The 15,812-nt window shown below is 37.4% G+C and overlaps 2 protein-coding genes across 5 annotated transcripts in view; one reads left to right on the top strand and one right to left on the bottom strand.

The window, feature by feature from the left end:
* LOC100023417 (zinc finger protein 420-like) overlaps positions 1 to 15,812 on the bottom strand; it is a 621,149-nt gene that overhangs the window by 102,200 nt on the left and 503,137 nt on the right. The gene's annotated exons all lie outside the window — the stretch shown is intronic.
* On the top strand, positions 142 to 1,059 carry monDomV1R1294 (vomeronasal 1 receptor monDomV1R1294). Its single transcript, NM_001166822.1, is given in 1 exon segment — positions 142 to 1,059. A coding segment is annotated over 1 exon segment (918 nt).

Below are 15,812 nucleotides of genomic sequence, written 5' to 3'. Positions count from 1 at the left end.
TGCCACTACATCATAAATATCCATCATGACTCACATGTAGATTATGAGCCTTCATTGTGTTTACTATGAGAGATTTTTGATTGTTCTTTCCTCTCTTCTCTGATGATATCTCTAGATGGGCCCCCGCAACACTCCAAGATCATGTCTCTCTATGACACAGTCCTAGGGATCATCTTCCTTTCTCAGATTGGAGTTGGGGTCCTGGGCAACTCCTCATTCCTCTGCTTTTATGCCCATACTTTGTTTAGCAGCCCCAGGTCAAGGCTATTGGACCCCATTCTGGTCCAACTAACACTGACTAACACCATAGTGCTCCTCTCTAAGGGATGCCCACTAGTAAATTTCTATTTTGGGAATGTTTACTTCCTGGGAAGCCTAGGCTGTAAAATGGTATTTTACTTCCAAAGGATGAGCCGGGGCCTTGCCATCTGCACCACATGCCTCCTGAGTATCTTTCAGGCTGTCACTATTAGTCCCAGCAGCTCTAGGTTGGCCAAACACAAAGTCAGAGTTCTGAAGCTCATCAGCCCCTCGTGTCTCCTCTCTTGGATATTCAACGTGATCATAGAAGTAAACGTGCCCTTACACATGACAGGATCAAAGAGGATCAACAGCAGCCACACAGGGGGATTTGAAGTCCTTTATTGCTACAGGGAAAAGGTGTTAAAGGAAATAATCATTCTGCCCTCCCTGCGAGACATCCTTTGTGTTGGAGGCATGGTCTGGGCCAGCGGCTACATAATAGTTCTGCTGTACAGACATCAACGGAAAGTCCAGCACATTCACCGCACGAGCCGCTCCCAGAAGACTTCTCCGGAGATCAGGGCCACCCAAACCATCCTGCTGCTGCTGAGCATCTTTGTTTCTGCTTACTGCATCAGCTGTGGCTTCACACTGTACAAAGTGTATGTGACTCATTCTGGTGACTGGCTGGTGGTCGTGTCTACTTTCACCGCTTTGTGTTTCCCAACCACCAGCCCCTTTTTGCTGATTCATAGGGACACTCAGATCTTCAGGTCCTGCTGTGCCTCCTGGCAGAAGCCAAGTCTCCATTCTTAGAACAGCTGTTGGGATTTCCAAGTCAATTCATCTCTGGATCAAATTCCTTAGTGAAGATTTCTGGGAAAGGTCCCATAACATAGTGAATCCAAGTGGACCTGGATCTGTGGGTGTGGGAGATGTCAGCCTTTCCCAATGTTAAGTACAGGACAGACAGGTTTGAAGGAGGACATGGGATGCTCCCACTAGATTATGGTTTGAATTGTAAAGCTCTCTTTGGAAACTCTTGCCAATCTCACTTTAAACTCTTTCCAGAAATATTGGCTGTTACTCCTCCTCTAGCACTTTACATTCCTCCCAAATCATAATTCTCTTGGTTTCTACCACACACTTTATTTATGATGACTGTGCTTTTGTACTGACTTTCCCCTATAACTTGGGCAGTGATGGTGAACCTGTGGCATATGTGCCCTAAAGGGCATGCAGAGCCCTCTCGATGGGCACACCTGCCATCAACCGCAGATGTCATTACTAGAAAACCAGATGGACTCATGGTGCAGCTGTTCCTTTCCCCCTCCCCATATACCTGAAAACATTCCTCACTTCCCCTGCCCCAATAGGAGTGCTTCCTCCCTCCCCTGTCTGGGATAAGGTGCTGGGGTTGGGGGTAGGAAGTGGCTCACCTGCTATGTGAGAGTCCAGGGCAGATAGCAGCCTGTTGAATCTGTGGTGAAGGTAATTCCTGTGGTGGGGCTGGAGAGTAGCTAGGTTTGAGGGAAGTGGAGCTCACAATTTGGCACAGATCTTGAGGGGAGTGGAATTCTGGGGCCACTGTCTGTCCCCTCTCCTCAAGTGCCTCTTATTACCCACCCTCCTGCCCAGCAGCCCAATGGGAATGCTTCTTCCCTCCACTGTCTGGAATAAGAGGGTTGCAGGCAGGCAAGTTTGGGTGATGGGAAGTGGCACTCCATCTCTAGTGGAGACAGTTGTGGCACTTGGTCGAGGGACTGTGGTGGGGGTGGCCCAGCACTACATCTCTAAAAGGTTCACCATCTCTGACCTAGGGAATGTCTCCTTTCCTCCTGATATTGTCTCCTTACCTCTCCCTCATTGAGTATCTCTTCCTTTAAGACAAATATTTGTTGCTATCTCTATATGAAGATTTCATCAATATTTCTACTTACTTAGGCTCTCCTCCTTCACAAACTCCCTTGGATTTAATTGCTTTGTATTTATTTCCTTAGTATTCATATTATATGAATATATAAAAATCCTTCCTGTGTCCCTATTATAATGCAAGCTCTTTGAGAGGATATGATATATGGTAACTTGTAACCCCCATACCTAGCTGGGAGCCTAATGATTTCCTGACCAAAGAAACCACTAGAGTGGTTGGCCATTTCCTTCTCCACTTCATTTTACAGATGGAGAAACTGAGAAAAATAGGGTTAAGTCACTTGGCCAAGGTCACTCAGTTGGGAAGTGTCTGAGGTAAGATTTGAACTCATAAAGAGGATTCTTCTTGACTCTAGAATACAATCTCCTGAACTAACTATCTAGAATTTGGGGTGCATGGGGTGTTCAGGATGGACTGGCACCTCTGTTATGAAGTTTATTGATCCCCTTTTAGGGTTGTTCATCCATCCTTGGTGTCTGTCTTTAAGCCAGCTGTCACCTCTGGCTACAAATAATTGTGGCATGAGCAGCAACACCCTCATAAAACCATCTCAGCAGCCAAACTAAAACAGGTCTCAAATTTCTTGGCAAGCAGATCAATGTCTACCCCAAGCATGTAAAAACATCCTCTGACAGAATGAGTGGATGAGAACAATTTGATCCAACAGCCATGAAGTCACCTGTTCATTATCCTTACCTTGTAAATCATTACCTATCATTGTTTCTGTAAAAAGATTACCTAATTCTTTAGTCTATGTCATTTCCCCTATAAATTGTGTACCTCAAATGAATAAACTAAGTCATTGCCCAGGCCACCTGAGTCTGTCTGTATTCTTACCCCCTGGGCATCCCCAACCAGGTGTTCCCCAGTGGCCTTGACATTGGTTGCTATTTCAAATTACTGGTGCATTCCTATGTGTGGTTACTCTTAATATTTTAGACCCAAGTTTCCAATGGTATGCTTTCCAATAACAATCATTTAACTTATTTAGTCTAGAGCCAGGACATTTAATGTATTTTTATATTAAAAACAATTGGGGGGAAAGTCCTCCCTACACCAAAGAACAATAAATGGCACATTCTCCACCAAGAAGCACAGCATCCATGGGGAGAGAGATGTAGTGATAGAAGATCTTAAAAGAAAATTAAAGGAAGCAGAAGGAAAAGCTAGAGAAAGAGAGATTAAAGAGTTTAATGTTGTTTCCTCTGCAAAAGAATTGGGTATTTTGTCAGGGTATGTAGATACAGAGGTCAGTTTTCCAGACAATTGAACAGATATGGAGGGTTTAACAGGCAAAATAATTGGGATAACAAAAATAATAACTGGAACAACAATAACAATAATAGCTAGAATAACTTCAAGAAGGAACAATGGAAATATATGCCAGAATGCTTGCTGTCAGCGAGCTCAAGCACCAGAATTGAGCACAATGCAGGACTGGGTTATATCTGCAGCATGGCCTAAATACAGTCAGATTGTTGAGGGTGATCAAAGCAAAGGGGTTTGTCCTTATGAAGGTTTATCCAGTGTTCTTCTGTACTTAAATCAAGGTATAAGGAATTGAGAGTAAATGAAAGTGATTGTAATGGTAATAAGGTTAATGAAGATATAGGTAAAGTGATTGAATCAAAGAATATTATGATTAATGTTAATAATTATAGGGAAAAAGAATATTATAGTGTAAAATTTGTAGAAAATTCTAATGACTGTAAAGTAATGGAAAATCATGAAAAATATAGACTGGATGATGATACGTATAATCGTAAATGATAAAAATGATACCAAGGTCGAGAGTATAAGGACCAAAGGGAGGAGTGAAAAAGCTGATGATGGAGTTAAAGATGTAAATTCTGGGAATATCATGAGTTCAAGCAGATGTAAACTTGGATGGATAGGAAATGGCTGAGCTTTGAACTGATGTTACTGTGCTTGCACCAATATTAGAAACATTTCAACCTCCAAACAGTACAGAACCATATGTATCTGTCACTATAGGTGATCAGATTTATGATCTTTTGGTTGATTATGGAGCCAGTAAACCAGTTTTGCAAAGTCTTCCTATGAATTGTAGAGTTGTTGGTACAATGGAAGTAATAGGAGCTACTGGGAAACCAGAGAGAGTAGCTAAATTACAACCTAAAATGATTATTTCTTCTTGAGTAGTTATCATCATTCCAGCCATTATTGTTATTATTCCAGTTATTCTTCTTGTTCCAATTATTTTGCCTATTAAATCCTCCACACCAGTTCAATTGTCTGGAAAACTGACCTCTGTATCTACATTCTTTACAAAATGCCCAATTTTATTTCAGAGGAAACAACTCTGGGGATCTGATCTTCTATTCCTAGGCTTATAATTATTGTTATTAGGTTTCATAGATCTTAATGCAGCCACTGCCATAACCTCTTTAATCTCGCTTTCTCTAGCTTTTCCTTCTGCTTCCTTTAATTTTCTTTTAAGATCTTCTATCAGTGCATCTCTCTCCTCATATTTATCCTCATTATCTGTGCTTAAGTATCTGAGCCTTTCTTCTAATATCATCCAGTTCCATCTCCTCCCAAACAGGAGAACTGTTTTTGAAGAATAATTTTATGTTAGGAATAGTATTTTTTACAAAGATCCTTTTTATATGTGCTGTTGTTCCCTCTTCAAGAACATCCATTGTCGGGTATGTCATGGCAGCTTGAGTAATTCGGTTAAGGGATGATGTTGGTGTTTTAGTGGCTTTTTTGTTTTATCCCTTCAAATTTGGATCATGCATTTGGTTTCTTAGTGTGTCTACCCATAATCTCTAAAATTGCCTGCCTAGCTTCCTTCATCCTGTCATACTGAACTTTGCTGTTCTTGTCAGTGCCATTATAATGTTCTGGCCATGATGTTAACAAGGAATCCTGCCTAGTTTCCTCTATGAACTTATTTCTTTCCCCTTTTTGTTAAAAGCTCTTTCATTAACAGGACAAAATAATTCTAATCAGAGTCAAAGAAATCAATAGTGTGAATTTTAAATTATTCCACCCTACTTAGATCCTAGTTCATGGTGAAGATAAAGTTGTAATCACCTGATTGAACAATGAAGGTATTTAGTTCTTAATTTATAGTGAAGCTAGAACTTTAAGCTAAGTCTATTTTTAGATCTTAATTCAATAAGGTGTTAAGTAACTATAAAGGGTAAATTAATCCCAAAAAGAGTTAAATGACTAACAAAACGTGAACTTAACACAGAATGTTAAATAACTCAAAAGATATAATCTAATCAAAGAAGGTGAGAACTAAAAAATGGGCAGTCCTGGAGAAAAGCCTCTGATATGATTGGTAGACGTGAAAATTGAGAGGAGCGGACACAAGAGTAAAAGGTCTATATATTTCACATCACTTCCTCTCTCCAGTACCCTTTGGTGGCAGAGAAGTGGCTGGTGGCAGCGTGCTAGGCCTTTCAGCATCTTGGCATGGATACAGCTATGGTCCGGTTCAGTGAATTTCTGGCTGAGTTCACTCTTTTACTTTCCAAATTTTATCCTCTTAGAAGCCTTTAATCTTCTTCAAAGACATAGTGATGGAGATCTTGAACTTGTCCCTGGCACAGGCCAGGTGGGAGAAATCCTATACCTTCTTCTGTCTTTCTCCTTAAATCCTTCCCACTATATTAATTAAACATTTCAATAAATTTCCAGACTGACTTTGGTATTTTATTTGGGATTTTCCCCTGGCTGCCAATTAATTTAGATTTTAAATCACAACCTTTAAATTATCTTTACAATAGCTCTCCTCACTTCTTTAATTATTTTATTAGGTTCATCTACAATGACAGGTATACTCTTTTTTATAGATTCCATGTCCTCAGGTGTAAACTTCTTATGAGTTTTTACATGGAATATCTCATCCTTTGAAACTACTGGGAGATCTCTCTTTTTAAAAAACGTTTAAACATTATTTTATTTGGTCGATTTCAAACATTATGCATTGTAAACAAAGATCACTTTCTTTTCCTCCCCCACCCTCCCACCACCCCTCCCATAGGCGACATGTGATTCCACTGGGTATCCCATGTGACTTTGCTCTGAACCCATTTTCATGTTGGCATTTGCATTAGGGTGTTCATTTAGTGTCTCTCTTCAATAATATCCCCTCAACCTCTGTAGTCAAGCAGTTGCCTTTCCTCGGTGCTTTTACTCCCACAGTTTATCCTTTGCTTATGCATGGCGATTTTTCTCCTAGATCCCTGCAGATTGTTCAGGGACATTGCATTGACACTAATGGAGAAGTCCATTTCATTCGATTGTACCACAGTGTATCAATCTCTGTGTACAATATTTTCCTGGCTCTGCTCCTTTCACTCTGTATCACTTCCTGGAGGTTTTTCCAGTCTCCATGGAATTCCTCCACTTTATTATTCCTTTTAGCTCAATAGTATTCCATCACCAACATATACCACAATTTGTTCAACCATTCTCCAATTGAAGGGCATCCCGTCATTTTCCAATTTTTGGCCTCCACAAAGAGCGCAGCTATGAATATTCTTGAACAAGTCTTTTTCCTTATGATCTCTTTGGGGGTACAAACCCAGCAGTGCTATAGCTGGATCAAAAGGCAGACAGTCTTTTAGCGCCCTTTGGACATAGTTCCAAATTGCACTCCAGAATGGTTGGATCAGTTCACAACTACACCAGCAATGAATTAATGTCCCAACTTTGCCACATCCCCTCCAGCATTCATTACTTTCCTTTGCTGTCATGTTAGTCAATCTGCTAGGTGTGAGGTGATACCTCAGAGTTGTTTTGGTTTGCATCTCTCTGATAAGAGATTCAGAACACTTTTTCATGTGCTTATTAATAATTTTGATTTCTTTAACTGAAAACTGCCTATTCATGTCCCTTGCCCATTTTTTAATTGGAGAATGGCTTGATTTTTTGTACAACAGGTTTAGCTCTTTAAAAATTTGAGTAGGGGGCAGCTGGGTAGCTCAGCGGATTGAGAGTCAGGCCTAGAGATGGGAGGTCCTAGGTTCAAATCCAACCTCAGACCCTTCTCAGCTGTGTGATCCTGGGCAAGTCACTTGACCCCCATTGCTTAGCCCTTACCACTCTTCTGCCTTGGAGCCAATACACAGTATTGGCTCCAAGACAGAAGGTTAGGGTTTAAAAAAAATTTGAGTAATTAGACCATGTCAGAGGTTTTTGTTATGAAGATTATTTCCCAATTTGTTGCTTCCCTTCTATTTTTAGTTACATTGGTTTTGTTTGTACAAAACCTTTTTAACTTGATGTAGCCAAAATTATATATTTTGCATTTTGTGACTCTTTCTATGTCTTGCTTGGTTTTAAAATCTTTCTCTTCCCAAAGGTCTGACATGTATACTATTCTGTGTTCACCTAATTTACTTATAGTTTCCTTCTTTATGTTCAAATCATTCACCCATTCTGAGTTTATCTTGGTGTAGGGTCTGAGGTGTTGATCCAAACCTAATCTCTCCCACACTGTCTTCCAATTTTCCCAGCAGTTTTTATTGAATAGTGGATTTTTGTCACCAAAGCTGGAGTCTTTGGGTTTGTCATAGACTGTTTTGCTGAGGTCACTTACCCCAAGTCTGGGTGTTGATCCAAACCTAATCTCTCCCACACTGTCTTCCAATTTTCCCAGCAGTTTTTATCGAATAGTGGATTTTTGTCACCAAAGCTGGAGTCTTTGGGTTTGTCATAGACTGTTTTGCTGAGGTCACTTACCCCAAGTCTATTCCACTGATCCTCCTTTCTGTCTCTTAGCCAGTACCAAATTGTTTTGATGACCACTGCTTTATAATATAGTTTGAGATCTGGGACTGCAAGGCCCCCTTCCTTTGTATTTTTTTTTTCATTATTTCCCTGGATATCCTTGATCCTTTGTTCTTCCAAATGAACTTTGTTATGGTTTTTTTCTAGTTCAGTAAAAAAGTTTTTTGGATGTTCAATGGGTATGGCACTAAATAGATAGATAACTTTGGGTAGGATGGTCAATTGTATTATGTTAGCTCGTCCTACCCATGAGTAATCAATGTTTTTCCAATTGTTTAGATCTAGTTTTAATTGTGTGGAGAGTGTTTTGTAGTTGTGTTCATAGAGTTCCTGTGTTTGTTTAGGCAGATAGATTCCTAAGTATTTATATTGTCTAGGGTGATTTTAAATAGTATTTCTCTTTCTAATTATTGCTGCTGAAATGGGTTGGAGATATATAGAAATGCTGATGACTTATGCGGGTTTATTTTGTATTCTGCAACTTTGCTGAAGTTAATGATTATTTCGACTAGCTTTTTGGTTGATTCTCTAGGGTTCTTTAAGTAAGTCATCATATCATCTGCAAAGAGTGATAGCTTGGTCTCCTCATTGCCAATTTTAATGCCTTTAATTTTTTCTTCTTCTCTAATCGCTACTGCTAGTGTTTCTAGAATAATGTTAAATAATAAAGGTGATAATGGGCATCCTTGTTTTACTCCTGATCTTATTGGGAATGTGTCTAGTTTCTCCCCATTGCAAATGATGTTTGCTGATTGTTTTAGATATATACTGTTTATTATTATTTTTAGGAATGGCCCTTCTATTCAAATGCTTTCTAGTGTTTTCAATAGGAATGGGTGTTGTTTTTTATCAAAGGCTTTTTCTGCATCTATTGAGATAATCATGTGATATTTGTCAGTTTACTTGTTAATATGGTCAATTATGTGGATGGTTTTCCTAATAATGAACCATCTTTGCATTCCTGGTACAAATCCTAACTGGTCATAGTGGATGACCCTTGTGATGACTTGCTGGAGTCTTTTTGCTAGTATCCTATTTAAGATTTTTGCATCTATATTCATTAGGGAGATTGGTCTATAGTTTTCTTTCTCTGTTTTTGACCTGCCTGGTTTTGGGATCAGTACCATATTTGTATCGTAAAAAGAATTTGGTTTAACCCCTTCTTGGCTTAGTCTGTCAAATAGTTTGTATAATATTGGGATTGGTTGTTGTTTGAATGTTTGATAGAAATCATTTGTGAATCCATCTGGAACTGGGGATTTTTTCTTAGGGAGTTCTTTGATGCCTTGTTCAATTTCTTTTTCTGATATGGGGTTGTTTAGGTAATTTATTTCTTCCTCATTTAGTCTAGGAAGTTTATATTTTTTTAAGTATTCATCCATATCACCTAGATTGTGATATTTGTTGCCATATAATTGAGCACAGTAGTTTTTAATGATTGCCTTAATTTCCTCTTCATTAGAGGTGAGGTCTCCCTTTTCATCTTGGATACTGTCAATTTGGTTTTTTTTTTCTTTCCTTTTTTTAATTAGACTGTCTAGTGTGACAAGGAAATCACTTTAAAAGACTGATATATATTAATTTAAGGTCGCCAAGGAATTCAGCTATGTAATTCCTAAATGAAAACTCAAGTCAGCAGTCAACCTTTTATGGAGTTTAATCTCAAACAGGAGGAAGAAAGGAATTAGGGATAGAGAGAGAGTGGGAGAGAGAAAGGGGAGAGAAGGGAATAGGGCTTAAATACCCCTTCGGTTTAGGCTGGGCCAAAAGGCCCAAGCCCTTAGATAGCTGGGGCAAAGAAAAGAGATCAGTCCCTATTACTCACGTGACCAAAATGGAGAAACAGTCTCAGAGGCCCCCACCTTCAGCTTCCTTCAGAGCAAGATTCTCAGAGCACACTTCAACCACCCAGACAAACTCCTCAACCACCCTCCTTCAGTCTTCAGACCCCTCTCTCTTTAAGGAAACCATCCAAGTTCCCTCCCCTCAGTTCTCACATCTACCAATCACTGTCCATCAATTTCCCTGTGCCAATGGAGGCTCTAGCTTAACCCAGGACCGCCCAGAGGTCTCTGGCTTTGCACATGTCTGTTGAAGGTCATATTTTCAAATAATTAAATCTTTGATCCTTTGCTACAGCCCTTCCTAAATCCTGTTAACCTGAGTAGGGTAGAGATTGGAATAATTAAATTTTGATCTATGCTGCAGCCCTTCCTCAATCCTGTTAGGACTGAGTAGGGTGGAGATTGATTCCAAGTATCTCCATTGTATCAATTCTAAAATCAATCATGACTTAAAGAAATTCCTGTTCTATGCTTAAGCATAGGTCAAAGTCCTTTCCATTGTTCAGCAAAAGGTTTCTGTCCTAAAGTAATCTTAAGAAGGGAGGAGGAGGAAACTCTCATGCCAATGGGGTTCACATTCCAATAGCCAAGACCCACTATCAATAGGAAATTTTTCAAGTATGAAATTTCCCAATGGTGAAATTTTCCAACATTTATAAGTCTAAGAAATTTTGAGGTTTACACTAGTACTTTGTCTATTTTGGGAGATCTCTTAATGGGAAAAATAACCATCCCTTCAGTGTCTTCCTTCTGTAATCTATTTAGATTTCCAGTTATACCATTATTTTCCTTTGACCAACAACAATATTCAGTACTCATTAACTTTTTTATTCATATACAATTCCACCTGGTCCAGTTGTTGCTTCATAAGTGTGACCATTTGTTTAAGCTCAGAATCTTTAGTTAACCAAACCATTTTGGTTTTAAACCAGTTGCCAATAACAAATAACAGCACTCTACACTTATATAGAACACAGAGACAAATATATAGTATGGGGATATGGTACAAGACAGTTTGTGCAGTCATTTCCAGGCATGATTTCATCCACTGACAGTCCAGAACCATATTACATACTTTGAGAAAAGGAATGAATACAATACATGGGATATTGTGACCAAGAAAATGTGGGTTTCAAGACTGTGAATTGCCAAAAACTGTAAAGATAATTTTTAGTGTCTTGATTTAAATAAAAAATAAGTGGTCGCCAAGGGGAAAATTCCCAAATATGAAATACCCAAGTCAGCTGGGTTTTATGGATATTTTAATTAATACAAATGAAGGAATTAAGAGAAGGGAGAGAGACAGAGTTAGAGGAAATAGTAGGAAATGGCTAGGGTCTAGGCCTTTCTCTTTAAGAGAGAACCTTAGACAGTCTTTAATCACTCACCACAAGATCTTTCCAAGCAAAACTCTAGTGTTCAGAGACCCAGCAGCCTCCTCTGACTCCTGACCTCCAATTCAGCTTCCAAAAGCTCAACTAATACCAGAGCCCTCCAGCTCCTTCCTTTTAAAGAGAATTTTCTCCTATGTCACCTTCCCTAAATGTTCACATCTACCAATCACAGTAGATGCTTTTCCTAGGATACCCTGTTCTTAGTTTTTAGTTCTCACCTTCTCTGGGTAGATTATGTCTTCTGAGTACTTCACACCTCTTTGTTAAGCTTGCCCCTTGCAAGTTGCCTGATCTTTTAGTGATTAATTTGACCTTCATAGGTACTTAGCATCCTTTTGTATTAGATCTAAAAATAGACCTAGCTTAAGGTTTTGGCCTCACTATAAGTATGAGTTAAGTACTTATGCATTGTTCAGTAAGGAGTTTTACAACTTTATCTTCCCCTAAGGTATGCCTAAGAATGGGTGGAGTAATGTAAACTTCCCAATACATTCCTGATTAAATACCTCCATTGTTTAAAATAAGGAATAACCTTAACCATAACGTTAAGATAATGTTCCAAGGTAGAGTTTGAAAAATTTTAATATTCACAATATGCAGAACCCACTCCCATAATACAACCAAAAGATCCATTACCATGGCCCAGATGTGCTTATTCATTGTTATTTGTGTATATACAATGGAATTTGTGTTTATGTAATCCACTGTAATCACCTTATTTATATACAATTAGGGAAAGAGAAAAAAAAATTAATCCAATATAGCCACTTAGACCATGTGTCAGAAGGTTATTTAAAAATTAAATGTCTCTCCCAGCTTAGTTAGAGTTCTAGAGTTCCACTGGCCCTCCCTGTTGAATGTTCCTGTTGCTGAGTGCTAGATGGAATCTTCCAGTCTAATTCCAGTCCAGATTTTCCGTCTATAAAATTTAACTGTTTTTCTACATATACTAAGGTTTCTTAACCTAGCTAACTCTGCCAAATTGTTATTGTGATTTTAGGAAAGGGGAAAGGTTTATACACAAGGGAGGAATAACATATAAATAAAATGAATTTAATAACAAAAAGGGAAAGTTGTTGGGAAAAGAATAAGGGGAGGAGTAGCATCTGACTTTTACCAACTATATTTAATTATCTATGTTTATACTGTCTAACTATCTTAACTAAACACTATTAAGAATAAATCCCACAGTATTATATTATTCAATGCCATTGCAATTAAATTACAAAAAATATTTTAGTAAATTAGAAAAACAATTTTAAGATTCATTTGGTTAAAAAAAGATTAACACTATCAAAGGAAGTGATGAAAAAATGTTTAGGAAGGAAATTTAACAGTATCAGATTTCAAACCACATTATATAGCAGTAATTGTCAATAGTATCTGGTACTGGATAAGAAATAGAAAAGTAGATTAATGGAACATAACAGACATACCACAAACAGTGGTAAAAATTATAGCAACCTTTTGTTTGACAAAGGTCAATTTCCAAGTTTTTAGAAAAAGAATTCACTATTTGGTAAAAATGGTTGGGAAAACTGTAAAAACTTTGGCAGAAACTAAGTATAGAACAATATCTTACACCATTTACCAAGATAAGATCAAAGTGGATATATGACCTAATAATAAAGGGAGATATTGTAAACAAATTAGAAGAACAGAAAATATATTATTTATCCAATTTATGGACAAGAGAAGTATTTATGAATAAATAAGAGGTAGAAAGTACTGTGAGTTATGAAATAGATAATTCTGAATACATTAAATTGAAATTTTGATGGAAATAAAACTAATGTAGCCAAGATTAGATGTAAAACAATAAGTTGGGATGACATTTTATAGACAGTTTCTCAAATAGAGGTCTCATATCAAAAATACATAGAGAACTTTGTCAAGTATGTAAGAATATGAGTCATTTCCCAGTTGATGTATGATAAAAAGATATGAAAAAACAGCTCTTGTTTGAAGAAATCAAAGCTGTATATAGTTATATGAAAAGATGCTATGAATCATTATTGATTAGAGAAATGCAAATTAAAACAATTCTGAGATACCATCTCACACTATAAGACTGGGTAAAATGATGAGGGGACAAAATGACAAATATCAGAAAGCACTTGGAAAAATAGGGACACTGTAACATTGTTGGTGGAACTTTGAACTTATCCAGCCATTTTGAAGAGCACACTGAAATTATACTCAAAGAAGTATAAAATTATAAATTCCCTTTGGCCCAGCAATAACACCATGGGGTTTATTTGCTATGGTTGTCAAGGAAAAAGGAAATTTATATGTTATGAAATAATTATAACTACTCCTTTTGTTGAGGCAAAGAACTGAAAACTGAAGGGATGCCCATCAATTGGGGAATGGCTGGACAAGTTGTGACATATGATTATAATGGAATACTATTGTGCCATAAGAAATTACAAACAAGATAGCCACTAAGAAATCTGGACTTACAGGTGATGCAAAATGAAGTAAGTAGCACCAGGAAAACATTGTATGCAGTAATGACAACAATCATCTGTGAATGACAACTTTTATTAACAAAGTCCCTTGGACAGCTCCAAGGGACTCATGACAAAAAAGGAAATCCATTGCCATAAAAGGAACAGAGAAAGTCAAATGCAAACTAAAACATACCATTCTTTACTTTGTTTCCTTCATTAATTTTTCTCTAGAGTAAACAATATATGTCTTGTTTTACAACATGATGAATCGGGAATTATGTATTACATGATAATATACATACCACCTATGTCATATTACTTGCCCTCATGGGAATGGTGGATGAGTGGGGAAATGATAAAAAAGAAAGAAAATGAGACATAAATATTTGGGCATAACTAATGTAAGAATCTGTTTCTTTTGAATAAGCTTGTTTATTATAACTTTTTGAATATTTATAACATGAATATGTATTATATTATGATGTTAAATATTAATATGTTACATATTTTAAAAAATAAAAATAAATGGTAACTCAAAAAAGGTCTGTACAAGATGACTGGATCATGATAAAGTTGGAGGATAAGGATATAGCATGAAAAAGAAGTATGAAGGAGGGCAAGAGGAATAGAGGCCTTTTTCCAGCAGCAGAGGTAGCTATGATTGTCATCTTCTTCATTATCTCTTCCCTTCCTAGTCCCTTGGGTTTAACCTAATAATGGAACAAACATTTCTGCCAATATATACAATTAATTACTATCAAACTACATTAAGTGGGCTAGAGTGTTCAGGAAAAGAAAGACAATCATCTCATTATATATTTTCTTACTAAGGCCCCATTCAAATGTAATGTGTGCAAGATTGAACATCCTAAGGTTGGAAGGACATTAATAAACTCGAGGCCTCCAGAGGATGGAGGCCAGGAAGATGAATTCTACCTAGATTGTACCATATGAATTGTAGTGAAAAGAAAATTGGGGAAAAGAGAATCACTATTAGTGTTGGAAGACTCCAGAGCCAAGAAATTTAGCCTTAATATAAATAAGAATGCTTCCTGAAACAAGAGTCATAAATGGTCATTCTGGCTTTAATCAAAGAATTCCATTAAATAGAAGCCCACTGTTAGTCTATTTTGGATAGTTATAGTTTTTAGGAAATTTTATCTTATATCATTGTTCATTCTAAGATAATCAGAATACTTCATATCTTTTTCATTTTTTTAATTCAATATTTAATTTTTCCACATTTAAATTTAGAAGTAATTTTTAGCATTTTTATAAATTGTGAGTTCCAAATTCTATCCCTTCCCTTCTCCCTTTCTACACATCTGAGATAGCAAGCAATGTGATATAGATCATACAAGTGTGGTCATGAAAAATATATTTCCATATTAATTACATTGTGAAAGAAAACACAAGCCATGTGTTATTTTCACTCTGGTTCTATATGTGGATTATTTCTTTCTGACTGTTTGTAGTGTTTCTCCTCGACCCATGTGAACCTTAAAAATTCTCAGACCCTACTTCATAAGGTTGGGTTAAGACCATTCCCCATTTGGGCAGTGAAAGTACTTGATCAGGAATGTGGGAACTCTACTCCACCCCTACTTAAGCATACTTTAGGGGAAGATAAAGTTGTAAACTCTTTGCTGAACAATGAAAAGTACTTAAACCCATACTTATAATAAGGCAAAAAACTCTTAAGCTGTGCCTAGTTTTAGATCTAATACAAAAGGGTGCTAAGTACCTATAAAGGTCAGGCAACTTGTGAATTTACAAGGAGCAAAGAAGTGAGAACTTACTCAGAGGTTTTCTGGTGTGAACTTAATAAAAAATTTAAGCCTTCTTAGGTGTGAACTAAGAATGGTCTGTTCTTTGAAAAACATCTACTGTGATTGGTAGATGTGAGAACTTAGGGGAGGTGACATAGGAGAAAATGCCCTTTAAAAGGAGGCCTCAGGAGAGAGAGGAGGATTCATTGAGATGGTGGAGTCAGCTGAGATGGAGCTGGCCTGGTGTCTCTGAACACTAGAATCTTTGCTTGGACAAATCTTGTGGTAAGAGGATAAAGGACTGACTGGTCTTTCTCTTAAGGTTTGGGCCTGGGTTGGCCAGGGCTGGCCTGGGCCGGCCTATCCTTTCTTATTATTTCCTTTTTTCTCTCTTTCTCCCTTTCTTT

The sequence above is a fragment of the Monodelphis domestica genome, chromosome 4 (assembly GCF_027887165.1).
Source record: "Monodelphis domestica isolate mMonDom1 chromosome 4, mMonDom1.pri, whole genome shotgun sequence".
NCBI classification, from domain to species: domain Eukaryota; kingdom Metazoa; phylum Chordata; class Mammalia; order Didelphimorphia; family Didelphidae; genus Monodelphis; species Monodelphis domestica.
This window is presented reverse-complemented; position numbering and strand designations above follow the sequence as displayed.